Source organism: Trichomycterus rosablanca, chromosome 7 (genome assembly GCF_030014385.1).
Source record: "Trichomycterus rosablanca isolate fTriRos1 chromosome 7, fTriRos1.hap1, whole genome shotgun sequence".
NCBI lineage: Eukaryota > Metazoa > Chordata > Actinopteri > Siluriformes > Trichomycteridae > Trichomycterus > Trichomycterus rosablanca.
The window spans coordinates 30975478-30991706 of NC_085994.1; the positions used below are offsets into that span (position 1 = coordinate 30975478).

Consider the following 16229-nt stretch of genomic DNA (forward strand, 5'->3'; position numbering starts at 1 on the left):
CTGTAATTACATATTATAGCATCTTAATGCATTTGCGTTATTGCTGCTGTGCTTATGTACAAACTACAGAGACTATAACATGAACTTATATCTATGTTTTATTTACAGTAAAGCCTGGTTGTCATAGACACTAACTTGGTATTTTTTTATTATTATTTATTATATTATTTATTAAGAATTTCAAAAGCAAATGACATCACTTTTCTACATAGTCACCTTCCAATGCCATCAGCAAAAAAAGTTTTTGGTTGAGCGTGTAGCCACTGATGCATCGCTGCTTTCACATCATCATCACATGAAAATCTTCTTCCCCTTAAAGCTTTTTTGAGCATCCTAAAAGGTGGAAATCAGATGGCGCTAAATCCGGACTATAAGCTCTCTCTCAGTCTCTCAGACACGACCGATTATTACTCCTCCCACCCTCACAGTTTCCAACCAAAATATAAAAGGTGCAGAAACTTTTTGAAGATCCCTTGTAGATTACAATATACTTCAGTTAAATAGAATGAGATTTGTGCCACAGACCCTAAATACACAAATGTATTTAATCCATCTTTGTATGGTACTATATTCCTTTCAGTCATAAAAAACAAATATGTTGGTTCACTGTCATACTCTGTCATGTCATATTTAGACACAGTGTTTTGTAATTGCAGCTACCCACTCAGTTCAGTTCAGGTGACACTTGACGTGGCGTGGGCACACACAGCATACGGAATGCTTAAAGTTTCTGGGGTTAAATACAAACCGTTTTCATTATTGAAGGTTTTAAAGAAAAATAGTACCTAATTCAAATGAAAACTGCAATGTTAGGTAGCCAATAACCCCCCCCCCCCCCCCCCATCCCTTATTTCATTAAATTAACAAAAAAAAAAATCAAAAATAATTTAAAAACTACATTCTGTAAAACCTTGTACATCTGGGACCCCTTAAGAAAACCACTGAGCATTGTTTCAGGCTATGTGTTCCAAACCACAAGCTCCAGTACTAAACAGTGCACAGAATTACTGTAATTGTTGCAGCTAGCATTGTTACCATCTGGCACAGTGCAGAGTTTTAAGTAATTACTGAAGGCGTTTTTGTTATGTTAGCAGCCCCTTGATGGCATCTGATCAACGTATAGATTTGCACAAGAAGTAAAACACTTTCCTGTGTTAAAAAATTTAAAGGGCTTGGAAGCTGCCTTATTTGTACAAGGGTACGTCCATTGATTCTCAGAAATCTTATTAAAGTCTAATTAATGCTTTATTATGACATCAGTTCATTCATAAAATGTATAGTTTATAACAATTTATAATAATATCTGTGGCAATTTATAATAGTCTTTATTTATATAAGAACAATTTATAATTTATTTATAGTATAATAACAATTTATAATAGTATTTATTTATAAAGTCATTTTGCATAACCAACTTTCGGTGCATATAAAAAGTAAAAGTCTGACTCTCGAAATACAATCTGCAACTAACAGAACAACTAATTAGAAGAACAAGATGAAGATATTATTTGTCATATATATACATATACAAATGTACAGTACAATGAAATTCTTTCTTCGCATATCTCAGTTTGTTTGGAAGCTGGGGTCAGAGCGCTCAAGGGTCTTGCTCAAGGGCCCAACAGTGGCTGCATAGCAGAGCCTGGATTTGAACCGCCAATCTTCCGGTTGATAGCCCAAAGCTCTACCCACTAGGCTACCACTGTCCTTCAAATAATTAATTAATTAATTAGTTGTGTTGACCTTTAACAGGTCAGTGCTTCATAGTGATACTCAATCCAAAATGGCTGAAGTGTTTATTACAGCAGTGAACTGTCTGAGATTTAATATAGAATTTACCCAAGCCTACCAACTGCAACTCAGACAGCTGAGAAAGATCACAAACAAACCCCCCAATGTATAAAATGTTAATGTACAGCTAATTTACCAACTAGGCCACAATAGTGGAACAAGTCTCTCAGTCTGAATGTGGCAATTTCAACAGGTTTCTAATATGACCAGGTCTCAAGTGTGTGTACTTACTGTCGGGCAGTGTGAGAACTCTATCTCCCAGGCAGTGGAAATACGAGTGTCTCATTGCTTCCTCTGCTGATATGCGCTTCTTTCCTTCAAACTAAAACACAAACGCACATAAGGACTGCATACTTGTACAAAATAATCTCATCAAGTCTTGCACAACATTTGTATAGTACATTGTTATATCAGTGTTTTACAAACATCCTAATGCAGTTATTTAACCACTGAAAAAAATAAATAAATAAACCTGAGCTAATTATCATAAAGGAAAAGCTTGGATAAGCCAGTGATTGATAAAGTACAACATTACCATGATCAACAACGTTAATGATTTTGTTAACCAAATACTTAATACAATTGAAGTACACTAAAGATTATTGCTTGTTTATTGCAATATGTCTCACTGCAACTTGGATTTATTGCAATGTCTCACTGCAACTTGGATCTCACTGCAACCTCAGCTGGGGTTTCCTCAGGGTAAAGTTTTTCTACTGTCTTTTAAAGCAAAAAGTGTCTTGGCTACTTTAAACTGCTCCTGGGTGTGAATGTATGAGTGAGTAATTGTGCAATTGAGTGTTCTGTTGAGGGTGTATTGCTGCTGTGCACCTAGTGCTTTCAGGAGGCACCAGACATATCACGACCCAGATACAGGTGAAGTGGTCAGTAAAAATGAAAAAACTAAGTTCATTGTAATGCTGACTAAATTACCATTAAACCATTTAAAAGCTAACTTAACATGCTAGTAACTAGAAGTAAGCACAGCACTACAGATGGGGGGTTCTGAGGGTCTCTGTCTGGGTGTTTTTGTATTTTGGTGTTAGTTCATATGCAGTAGGTGAATTGGCAAGTGTGTTCCTGCCTTGTGCCCGGTGGTTTGTGGTGACACTGAACCTACTGCAACCCTGATCAGGATAAAGTGGTTAGTGGAAATTAACAAATAAATAAAGTAAACGGAAGAAGTCTCACACCTGCAGGAGTTTGGATAACAGATCCACACCATCATTGTCCAGGCTGTAAGAGAAATGATATAGTGTATGTTAGGTTAGGGTGGAACTCCTAAAGATCAAAATAGTAAAAATACTCCAAAAAGATCAAAATACTCAAAAGTGGAGTTGCATTGCTTAGTAATCAAATAAAAAAAGAAGTCACTTTTGTAAAAGGTGAAATTTTGGGCTAAAAGAAATAATAGTAGTTTCTAATACTAGAACAATGCAGCACAAATCTGTGTGACACTAATAAAAACCTGAATGCAGTTTAAAGGCAAGATTTGGAAATATATACATATAATGCATAATACATGAAGCAAAACTTAAAATGTGAAAACAATTACTGCAAAACTCTAGGGCAAAACCATTTTAGAAAAGCTTTGGTACACGACTAACGACACAAAATTCTTTTGCACAAGCGATACAGCAAAACTGCAGTGCAAAACTAATACATCAAAACTTCACCATTAATTACCACAATTTAATTAGCAGGAGCAGTTTACATTAGTATTTTGCAAAGCCATTGCTGGAAATTAAAGCTTTGAGATGTCCATTGTAAGTAATAATAAGCTTTTAACAGCATAGTATTTTTTTGACCCACTGCTCCTGAGAACCATCTTTCATTCCTTAATGAATTTGCAGCACTGCAATTCAAGTCAGGATTGGCTAGGGCATGCCAGCACAATTTTTTGGCAGCACAAGTTATTTTGGCTTAATGCTTAGGGTTGTTAAAAGGTTAAGATTTAGTTTCAAGGCCAAAAGGAATTAATTTTATGTTCTGGTACTTGCTCTATTCATGTTTTCATCCAAAGATATGTACTGGCCCAGTACTCTTTGCACAGAAGCAGCACCATATTATGATGCTCCCACCTTTATATTTCACTGCTGTATGATAGTATGGTAAATACACTGGGTGCAAGACAGGAATACCCTGGACCCTGTCTGTGTAGATGCCCAGCCAGCCGAAAGCAACTATCGTGTTTGGCTAACGCAAGAGATTGCTGCACCACCCCAGTGCCTACTTAAAGGATATAAGTACTGGAAGTATATCAAATATTAAAAGCAAAAGTGGTTGTGTACACAAATGGAACAATGGTCACATACACAGATCAGCCATAACATTAAAACCCCCTCCTTGTTTCTACACTCACTGTCCATTTTATCAGTTCCACTTACCATATAGAAGCACTTTGTAGTTCTACAATTACTGCCTGTAGTCCATCTGTTTCTCTACATACTTTGTTATCCCTCTTTCATGATGTTCTTTAATGATCAGGACTCTCCCAGGACCACTACAGAGCAGGTATTATTTAGGTGGTGGACCATTCTCAGCACTGCAGTGACACTGACATGGTGGTGGTGTGTTAGTGTGTGTTGTGCTGGTATGAGTGGATAAGACACAGCAGCGCTGATGGAGTTTTTAAACACCTCACTGTCACTGCTGGACTGAGAATAGTCTACCAACCAAAAATATCCAGCCGGCAGTGTCCTGTGACCACTGATGAAGTTCTAGAAGATGACCGACTCAAACAGAAGCAATAGATGAGCGATCGTCTCTGACTTTACATCTACAAGGTGGAGCAACTAGGTAGGAGTGTCTAATAGAGTGGACAGTGAGTGGACACGGTATTTAAAAAAAAACTCCAGCAGCGCTGCTGTGTTTGATCCACTCATACCAGCACAACACACACTAACACACCACCACCATGTCATTGCAGTGCTGAGAATGATCCACCACCTAAATAATACCTGCTCTGTGGTCATCCTGACCATTGAAGAACAGGGTGAAAGCAGGCTCAAAAAGTATGCAGAGAAACAGATGGACTACAGTCAGTAATTGCAGAACTACAAAGTGCTTCGATATGGTCAGTGGAGCTGATAAAATGGACAGTGAGTGTAGAAACAAGGAGGTGGTTTTAATGTTATGGCTGATCAGTGTATATCCAAAAGCACATACTACTGTATTTAAACCATGCTGCCCTACTTTTAGGTTTTTTACTTGGCCTTATTTAATATGCAGTTCAATAAAAGTTACAGAAGCTCTTTTTACCGAGGGGTGTGGTTATGCAGGCAGTCAGCACGGTAGCGTGGATAATTGTAGGAGATAAATTCTTCATTGGAGGTGATTCCAGGCCAGGTTTCCTCTGTGGGTGTTCCTATGAGAAAAGAAAAGAAGAGAAAAGAAGAGAATTTACACTGGACATACAACAAAGAGGAAACATTTAAGCCTGGAGTGTCTGATTTATTGCAAAAACATGAAAAGCAAAATAAATAACAAGCAGGCAGTTAGAAATGACAGAGCAGAGGAAAAAGATGAATAAAAATGAGAGAGAAATGCAGTACCTAGCAGTTTGAAGATAAAGTGCAGCTCCTCCTCTACTGTGGATCCAGGGAACAGCGGCCGACCCGTAGCCATCTCGTAGAAAATACAGCCAACCCCCCTACACACAGTATCTAATTACACAATGACTCCAGTACAGTAACCACATACAGTGGGGCCAAAAAGTATTTAGTCAGCCACTGATTGTGCAAGTTCTCCTACTTAGAAAAGAAAGATGAGAGAGGTCTGTAATTTTCATCATAGGTACACTTCAACTATGAGAGACAAAATGAGAAAAAAAAATTGAAGAATTTAAAGAATTTATTTGTAAATTATGGTGAAAAATAAGTATTTGGTCACCCACAAACAAGCAAGATTTCTGGCTCTCACAGACCTGTAACTTATTCTTTAAGAAGCTCTTCTGTCCTCCACTCGTTACCTGTATTAATGGCACCGGTTTGACCTCGTTATCTGTATAAAAGTTACCTGTCCACAGCCTCAAACAGTCAGACTCCAAACTCAACCATGGTCAAGACCAAAGAGCTCTCGAAGGACACCAGGAAGAAAATTGTAGACCTGCACCAGGCTGGGAAGAGTGAATCTACAATAGGCAAGCAGGTTGGTGTGAATAAATCAACTGTGGGAGCAACTGTAAGAAAATGGAAGACATACAAGACCACTGATAATCTCCCCGAGATCTCATCCCGTGGGGTCAAAATGATCATGAGAACGGTGAGCAAAAATCCCAGAACTACACGGAGGGACCTGATGAATGACCTGCAGAGAGCTGGGACCAAAGTAACAAAGGCTACCATCAGTAACACACTATGCTGAGAGGGACTCAAATCCTGCAGTGCCAGGCGTGTCCCCCTGCTTAAGCCAGTACATGTCCAGGCAACGAAGGAGTGGCTCTGTAAAAAGCATTTCAAGGTCCTGGAGTGGCCTAGCCAGTCTTCAGACCTCAACCCCATAGAAAATTTGTGGAGTCCGTGTTGCCCAGCGACAGCCCCAAAACATCACTGCTCTAGAGGAGATCTGCATGGAGGAATGGGCCAAAATACCAGCTACAGTGTGTGCAAACCTGGTAAAGACTTACAGGAAACGTTTGACCTCTGTCATTGCCAACAAAGGTTATGTTACAAAGTATTGAGTTGAACTTTTGTTATTGACCAAATACTTATTTTCTACCATAATTTACAAATAAATTCTTTAAAAATCCTACAATGTGATTTCCTGGATTTTTTTTTCTCATTTTGTCTCTCATAGTTGAAGTGTACCTATGATGAAAATTACAGACCTCTCTCATCTTTCTAAGTAGGAGAACTTGCACAATCAGTGGCTGACTAAATACTTTTTGGCCCCACTGTAACACATCTACACATTTTAGATTTGTACAAACCACATGTCAATCTGGGTTGAGTAGTCCGTGCTGCCCAGTAGAATGTCTGGTGGGCGGTACCACAGAGTCACCACCTCATTAGAGTACGTCTTGGTGGGAATCGACTTGGCCCGAGCCAGACCTACAGATTAAAAAACAAAAAAACGAAAAAACGTTCTTGAAATCAAATATTATGGCTAGGGCACTACTAAATTCACAAAAAAAATATACTCAATTCTACAGCCCACGTTTTTTAAAAATCACAGATTTCACAGATTTTTACAGAAAAGTCATTAAATTACACTCATAAATTGCATGATAAAATAAATGGGAGCTACAATACACAGCGTAGCCTGCTTTAAACTGCGTCCACAGAATTGGTTGGGAGTTTTCAACTCAGTTGTGTTTTTAGCCGCTTGACATTTTAACATCTCTGACATTGTGACTAACCGATTGCCGTAGGATTGGTAGGACTGGCTTATATTGCAAATTAACCAGTAAATGCAAGGCACTCAAACGATACACAAATAAATTTAAAACATTAAATCACTAAACACAAACATTAAAGTTTGAATTTCACAGCAAATTGCAAATTACAAAGAAAATGGCTCATTACATGGTCTGTGACGCAATTTTCACGGCTGTGAATTAGGTAGGACCTTAATTATGGCCAAATGAAGTTGCTGAAGTGGCACAAGAGTTTTGGCCCTTTAATGTTGCACAAAAGTACTAAAACATTTAACATACACATTCTGGAACTGTGCTCTTTTATAACCATCAGTCCAGTATCAAAGGTTCTAAATGTAATACATGCTCAAGATTGCCACCATTAATCATTTAAACAAAAGAATTAGATTGTCAGGAGGGTTGCAGTGGGTCTGGCACCACCCATAAACACTGAATGCAAGGCAGAACAGATATACAGACTAAAGAGAGTGCAAAACCATTCTGGTCAACACATTCACTCAGTGAAACCCTGTGGCAATTTAGAGTAGCCATGCCACCTTGTAAATTTTTAAAGTGACATTAAAATGTGATATTTTTAATTTTGTAATATTTTTGTTAGTGAAGCAGCAGGGATGATGGATAATACACAGCTACTAGCTCAATTCTGGCTTCCAGTTGTTTGTTTTTGATAAATAGGGCCTGTTATTCATGCTTTACATTTTCGGCATTTAGCAGACACCTTTATCCAAAGCAACCTACAGTACTGGGACAGCATACAGTCTGAGCAATTGAGGGTTAAGGACCTTGCTCAATGGCCCAACAGCAGCAACCTGGCAGTGGTGGGGCTTGAACCACCGACCTTCTGATTACTAGTCCAGTACCTTAACCGTTAGGCTACAGCTGCCTCGTACAATGCTTGCAGCTAGTACAAATTCCTATTGATTGTGACTGAGTGGACGTGTGTGATGCCCTGTCCAGAATTTAGTCCTATCTTGTGCCCAGTGTTTCCAAGAAGGCTCCAACCCTGATCATGATAAGGAAGTTAGTAAAGATAATAAAATAAATGATATTATTAATAAATGAATAATTGTCAACCAATAGTTGAAAAAAAACATTAAGGTCACGTTTTGTTTTTTGGAAAATGAACTAGAATAAGAACGTCTTTTATCTCCGGGGTTTAAGTACCTGTCCAATGGGGTGTGACATTATGAGATTTTTTTTACTTCTAAAACTAAAGCAATTAATTTTTTACCCACAGGAGGCATATTTGATTAGTCTCGCTGACCATGCACACACACACGTCATATGTTATCTAGCTCAGTTGGAAAAATGGACCGGTGGCTAAGCTGATTTAGCAAAGTAAAATTAGTTAAAGGGAGTGACAAAAGGGAGGACTCCACTAGCAAGGCCATTCATTCTGATACCATCGATGCTGATGAGCAATCTACATCTAGAGTTTTGGCTGTCAGTCAAAGCAGGCTATCCTGAACTGGCAAACCTAGCAATTAATGTACTTTTGCCTTTAGCCTCTACTTGGCTCTGTAAAGCAACGTTTTCTACACTCACCTGCATCAAAAGCAAGTACTGCTCACATTTATTGACAGTGGAAGACGATTTACAACTAGCTGATATTGAACCACAACTTTCTATGATGTGCTCGCAGAAACAGATCCAGCCGTCGCATTGAATAAGTGATAGCCAGTGATAGCTCAGTGGTTAAGGTACTGGACTAGTAAACAGAAGGTTGCCAGTTCAAGCCCCGCCACCACCAAGTTGCCACTGTTGGGTCCCTGAGCAAGGCCCTTAACCCTCAATTGCTCATTTGAATAAAAGCGTCTGCTAAATGCTGAAAATGTAAATGAATAAGGTAAGGTTGTATTATCTGTATTATCTTTTGAAGTAAAATATTTAAATCAGCAAAATTGCATCGTATGTATAAGTACACAACGTTAAACATATTATTTTAGCTTGTCAAGAGCTTTCACAATGGTTTCTGGGCGAGGGTTGATGTGGGGGGGCAAGATCAAGGTCAGCACACAGAAGGGGGTGCATAGTCAAAAAGGTTGAAAACGCCTCTTTTATCTCATTGGTAAGAGTAGTTCTGGTTTTTGAATGTGCAGACTTTTTAACTTATTAGTGTTTGCTTATGAGGTACATACCAAAGTCAGCCAGTTTGAGCTCCCCTCGATCATTGATGAGGAGATTTTGGGGTTTGAGGTCTCGATGGAGAACTTTCCGCCTGTGACAGTAGCTCAGCCCTCGCAATAACTGGAACAGAAAGAGCTAAACACACACACACACCAGATCAAGTACACATTTCAAATTGAAGTGAGGCATTTTAATGAAGTGAAGAAAGTAGTAATTTGTAAAGAGCCTCTAAGTGGTTGCTAAGCATTGCTGCTAACACATAGTAGATCACTGTGCTCAATTTAAAGCAGAGTAGCTGCGACTAGAGCACGGCAGTAAATCTCACCCTAACATTGTGCATGTTGATGCAGTTCCCACAGTCATCCAGGTACTGCTTCAGATCTCTGTCCTGAAAACCACACACACAAAAGAAATGAAGGGCTAAGAGCAAGAACACAAGCAATCAGAAATTGCATAAAGCAAGGCAGTGATAGTAAAGTGGTTTATTATTTGGTGTCTGTGTTCGTGAAAGATAAGAATGGAATTTGGATGGACACCATGATTTAATCTGATTTGGATTTAGGGGCCGGATGCTGTTCTAAAATGATTCCTTGTGTCAAAATAGACCCTCCAGCAACTGTGTTATTTCTGTATGCTAATTAGATAGATAGATAGATAGATAGATAGATAGATAGATAGATAGATAGATAGATAGATAGATAGATAGATAGATAGATAGATAGATAGATAGATAGATAGATAGATAGATAGATAGATAGATAGATAGATACTTTAGAGTTACATCCACAAATGCCACTTAAAACGTTACTGTACAAAAAAGAAGCCTCATGTTACACATGTACCGAAGCAGCTTTGAGGTCTCTGGGCTCCGAAGCGTCTCAGATGGACTATGACATAGTGAAATTCTGTATTGTGGTCAAACAATCAATCATCTTTTTCAGATCTTTTTTGGAAAAAATAAATGCTGTGTGCTCCAGACCAAAGACAAAAAAGACCATCCAGACTGTTATCAGCAAGTGTTGTAAGAAGTAATGGAAACATTACAAAGTTGTAAATGCTTTACCATCCCAACTTTTTTTGGAATGTGTCTGAAATGCAGACATGAATACATGTGTGTGTGCGTGTCACTTACATGAGTTGCTGTTTCTGTTTTTTGGTTTCTACAAAGCAATTGCAATTCACCAACATAGAGCACATATATTCTGTTCAGTCTGAATTAAAGTATGCAAGGTGCTAGGTAAAGCAGATAGGAGGACTATTCTTCTGCTCATGTCCAAATGGGTGCGGTTGCTGTGATAAAGTCAGATGTGCTGATTTCTGGGGTTTTTGACTCACAAGGTATTCAAACACGAGCGTCAGAGATTTCTGGGTGTGGATGATGTCATGCAGGGTCACAATGTTGGCATGCTTCAGATCCTTCAGCAGGGAAACTATGGAAAAACAAAAGAAGTTAACAATTCAAATTTTAGAATTGCAATAAATAAACTATCAATACAACACACTGCTCAACTGTGATCAATGAAGCAAACATTTTTTGGTTTGAAATACTGTGACAGATAACTAATCCCAGGATTTAGGTTTAGAGTTCAGATTTGTCTTTAACTTCAAAAGACCAAAAACAAGTTCATTACCACTGAAATTAAAATCTATTATATCAATGACTTCTCTAGAATAAGAAGTCAATTGCATTAGGTCAAATAGTGGATACTGTATTACGTAGTACTAACTAGTATATAAATACAATATAAAATATATTACCCCATTAGTTTTTTGGTGTTAAACATATGTCCAGAGCATATAGTATATCCATTTCAAATGTATACACACAGTACCACTCTTCGCTATGCACACTATTTTTAGAGACGCTCAAACAAGGTGTTCAGTGGCAAGGCTCTAGTTCAAATCTTGCTAGTTGTGTTAACAGGCCAGGAAGTCACACAGACACATGATTGTCTGTGTGTCTGTAGTAGGGAGGGAAGAGCTCAAGCAGGGATGCATTAGTTACAATCTCTAGCTGTTGGTTGATGTGCCCGTATAAAGGCTGGTTAATTGTGGATGGCAGTGTGGGCTCTCCCTATGCAATACTGGGTTCTGAGAGACCCCACTCAGTCAGTGGCAGCGCAGGTGGTGGAGGGGGCGCGTCTCAGTCTGCAGCCTTCCTCGATTGGGGGCGGGGGACAACAGCGAAAAAAAAAGGTTGTAATTGAATACAACTAGTGTAGGTAAAAAGGAAAAAATCTAAAAACGTCCACACAAACCTTGCAAGGACTCTCAACCCCACTCTGCCCCATAACTACACCTCCCTGTCCAAAAAAACACCCCACAAATCTAAACTTTACACAAATTCACAGGAATATGCAAGATTGTTTCTGGGATGTTGGTTTTTGGCTTACCCTCTCTGATGGCAGTACAGGGAGCTCCCTCCTCATGTTCCAACCGGATCTCTTTTAGAGCCACCAGGTTATCAGTTAGCTTACTGCGACCCTTATAAACTGTGGCGTATGTACCCTGAAAAAGCAGTAAGACAGTGGCAAAAGCTTAGTAATGTCTATCCTTACAGCCCTAACACATTATAGCCATTCTGTAAAGAAAGCCAGTCCAGTAGCTGAAGTAAACACACACACACACACACACACACACACACACACACACACACACACACACACACACACACACACACACACACACACACACACTGTATTTTCCTAAAAATAGGCTGCTTTGTCCTTTCCTTTAACCTCTGCTCAAAAATGTGTGTAGGTGACTATAAGGACAGGTCCAAATTTATTCCTGTAAGGCTTATTAAAATACATTGTTTCCCATAATGGTTTTATTTGCACAGCGCACAATTGCACACACAATGTCTATAAACTGCACCGTTTAGGCTTACCCCTTTACTTTTTTGTTCGTTATATGTTGTTATATTCTTATATTTTTAGAATTTTATCTTATTTTTGCATAACATTACATTTATTTTCATTTTATTTCCTTGCACTACATCGACATGTTTTGTGTGATGCTGTGATGTCTGATTGATTAATTACTTTATTGACCCCCGAAGAGAAATTGTCGTGTAACAGCTAAAATTCACAATCAATCAAAGATGTTATAGCAATGTTTAATGCAGAATGTAATCAGAATCAGTTATCAAAATGTATTAGCTCCTAGTCCCACTATTGCCAGGTTATACCACTGTATTACACTTGAGAAAGGTCCTTAACCCTAAATTGCTTGAACTGTATTTGAACAATGCATTGTATAGCAAGTCATTTTGGATTAAATCATCCACTAAATGCCAAAAATGTAAACAAACTGCTGTAAATTCTTAAGTAGCTACTTTGCCTAATTACATTTCTACACTAATAACACTAATGCAAAATATAAAGTCCAAATCTTCAGTCTAAAGCTGCACCCACGATAAGAAACAAAAAACTGCTTTTGCACTAGCTGTGCCATCGTTTCCTATGGAGTAAGGCAGTGCCACTAAAGTTGCCACTTCACTACCCTGAGCGCACACTGTGCTTTGAAACAGTCAGCAGCAAACTGGGTCAGTGTTCATATGGTATAGTCAAAAGTGAGGTGCAGATATGGTGAGGAGAAACTAAATCTTACTGTTTCACAAAACCCTGAACTTTGTTGTACTTCACTGTGTGGCATGGTGACTACTGAGCTGTGAAAGTGGGTTTCCATTATAGAGAGCATGCTGACGTTTACAAACCCTTAAATGGCTTGTAGCGTCTTTGTACCTCTTAAATAAGATTTAATACACCCTTTTAATACGCCCAACCTAACACATATGTATAAAAATCTAAAATACAAAACTGCATGTGAATAAACCGTTTTTAAGCTTGGTCCACAGTGCAACAACCAAAGGTTTTGCAGCACATCATGTGAAAGGCACAAATGCTATGGTAAATGGCAATATGTACCCATATTAAGACATAGCCAATTAAGTCTGTGTGTAAATGCCAGAGTGGCTGATAGCACTGCTAGGGTTTTAAACCCTGTCTGCATCACTCAAGCATCTGTAATAACTGTTTTTGTAAGATTTGTAATAAAAAAAATCCATTACCTCTCCTAGTTTATCCAGTTTTACGTAGGTTTCCAACTTCCCAAAACCAATTTCTGACTGCAAACAAACAAACAAAAAAAAGCACTGTTAGTTCAGAACCAGGGTGAGGATTTTTACTAGAGATGCATGAGTACCGATACTGGTATCGGGTATTTGCTCGATACCGCGCTCATTAACTTGTACTCGTACTCGCAAACGAGGATCCGATACTAAACATCCGATACCGTGTGCCTAGTGCACGTTGCTGCGTCAGATATCTGATCTGAGATATGCGACTGGGAATGAGTGACATGTCGAACAGCCAATGAGAACGCAGGAAAGGAGTGTGAGGGAAACGCAGGAGAGGAGTGTAAACAGGTGGGACGGGGGGATAATATAGTTTATATCAGAATACACCGGCACACACACACGTTTTACAGTATTTCTGACCTGATCGTTCTCTACAAAACATAACAACAAAACACCAACACTGCAAAAAATATTTATTAACCTCCAACTCACTACAGACAATCCATGCTATTCGTGTTGCCAAATCCACTGAGATTCATTTATTTTTCCTCCTTGATTTCATCACATCAGCGCACAAACACTTTGATCACTCGCATGTTGACATGCATTTTTGGACGTGGTATCATTAAACTTCTCGTCACTTCTCACGTGTGTTTTTGTTTAAAAAAAAAACGGTATTCTAAATAGGTATCGGTATTGGTAAGTACAAAAATACATGTACTTGTACTCGTACTCGTTTGGGAAAAAAAGATATTGATGCATCCCTAATTTTTACCAGTAAGAATAACATTTAATTGCTGGATTAATGGTAGCTGTGCTGAAACCCTAAATCATATGTATTTTAAATAGGGATGTAACAATGCAACATAAGTTAAAAATCGGTGCACATGTGCCACGATTCGAATCGGTCATTTATTTAAGATGAATCGATATTCACTTTAAACAGCAAAGAGGAATTGGCACTATTCACCTCGTCACTCGGTACTTCACAAAGTTGCCAGGTAGGGGATTTTCCAGCCAAATTTATTTATGTGAGGATACTTTCTTTATTTGTAGTATTCATTTATTTATTTAATGTGGGATTTGTTTTTTTTACAATAAGCATTATTTGGCATAGTTTGTACCTACCTCAGAAATAAAAGGACATTTATAATTTTGATAAATAAAAGATAAGCACAAATACAGTATTCTATTTTATTTTTTTAAAGAGAAATATTAAAAGGAAACTTTAATTACTATAATTTGTCTACAATTTCATTTTGTTAAAAAAAAAAAAAAATCGTATCGTGAACCCAGTATCGTGAATCGTATCGCATTGTGGGTAGAGTGTATCGTTACATCCCTAATTTTAAATAATATTACTGTAATGCATTATAAAATCCATGGACCTTAAGTTAAAACAACATTTTTAATAAAACATCCCAGCCAACACAATCATGTAATCCATGGCACGTATTTCTAGATGCCTTGTGTCATGAAAACCAGTTCCAAGTGTAATTTAAGCCAGTACATAATAGAGCTTGTTCATGAGAGTTCGTCTGATCATATTACTCTTATATAACACAAACACAATGGCCTATAAGAGCTAAATAATCACATATACCAGAAGCATTTTAGTCCTGGTTTTTGATTGTGACTGCACATTGTGTTTGACACCCAATAAACATTATAAGGAGCTGTTTTAGTGAGATTTAAAAAATAAAGCAGGTGTGTTAGAATCAGGAAAACAAGCAGCACAACGATACTTTTGCTGGGAATACAAATCACCAAAATTTAACCATTTGTATTAAAATAAAGACAAATTGAAACATTTGTTCCGCAGAGCCTCCAGTGTTTGCTCAGCAGGGAGATATCAAACACCTATCCACATCTGCACCACCAGACAGACCACTTATAATGGTTAAAGATGCTGATAATGCAAAGCTGTGTGTTCACTTGTTTGACCCAAAATAAAGAAGACAAGGAGGCGGACAAGGCTACGACATGAGTAAGTGAGTGTGAGTGGGAGAGCTGCAGGAGCCTATAAAAGGGGAAACAGATAAACCAAGAGAGACAGAGAGTATCTAATGGAGAAAGAGGACACAAGAGACCAAGTATAAGACAGAAAGTAGTCAGTGCTAAGTAAATGGGCTGTTAAGTGTTTAGGACATGAAACGATTAGAGGAAAATAGATAGAACATTGAGTAATCAAGACAAAGCTTAAAATAAGTTAATGATAAGTGGGTAAGTGGGATTACAGAGTAAAGAATAAAATAAATAGATAATAAGGACAGAAATAAAGATCAGCAAGTAATCAGAAAAAAAAATGAAAATAATGACTTATTAAGTAAGGACAGAAAGATTTTAGCAAGTGATCAGTAAAACAAGAGATCAGTGAGTGTTTAGGACAGTGAGATCAGAAGGTGATCTGTTGGACAAATATCAGTGAAGGATTAGCACAGTGTGATCAGATAGTGATCTGTTGGACAAAAATCAGTGAAGGATTAGGACAGTGAGATCAGATAGTGATATGTTGGACGAAGATCATTGAAGGATTAGGGCCGAGTAAACTCAGGGTTAGAGGTAGGGCTGAGTGATTTAGGACAGAGTGTTCAGTGAGCGATCTGTGGGACACAGTGAGATCAGTGAGCGATCTGTAGGACAGAGTGAGAGCAGTGAGCGATCTGTAGGACAGAGTGAGATCAGTGAGCGATCTGTAGGACAGAGTGAGATCAGTGAGCGATCTGTAGGACAGAGTGAGATCAGTGAGCGATCTGTAGGACAGAGTGAGATCAGTGAGCGATCTGTAGGACAGAGTGAGATCAGTGAGCGACCTGTAGGACAGAGTGAGATCAGTGAGCGATCTGTAGGACA

The 16229-nt window shown here is 38.4% G+C and overlaps 1 protein-coding gene across 2 annotated transcripts in view; it reads right to left on the reverse strand.

The window, feature by feature from the left end:
• cdk16 (cyclin dependent kinase 16) overlaps positions 1-16229 on the reverse strand; it is an 82461-nt gene that overhangs the window by 12564 nt on the left and 53668 nt on the right. For both annotated transcript variants that reach the window (XM_062999220.1, XM_062999221.1), the window contains exons 6-15: positions 13368-13424; positions 11689-11803; positions 10631-10725; positions 9621-9683; positions 9307-9430; positions 6722-6842; positions 5346-5443; positions 5053-5158; positions 2985-3027; positions 2023-2113 (exon numbers count right to left, since the gene is read on the reverse strand). In XM_062999220.1, coding sequence (XP_062855290.1) covers positions 2023-2113; positions 2985-3027; positions 5053-5158; positions 5346-5443; positions 6722-6842; positions 9307-9430; positions 9621-9683; positions 10631-10725; positions 11689-11803; positions 13368-13424 — 913 coding nt within the window. The remainder of the gene's footprint in view (positions 1-2022; positions 2114-2984; positions 3028-5052; positions 5159-5345; positions 5444-6721; positions 6843-9306; positions 9431-9620; positions 9684-10630; positions 10726-11688; positions 11804-13367; positions 13425-16229) is intronic.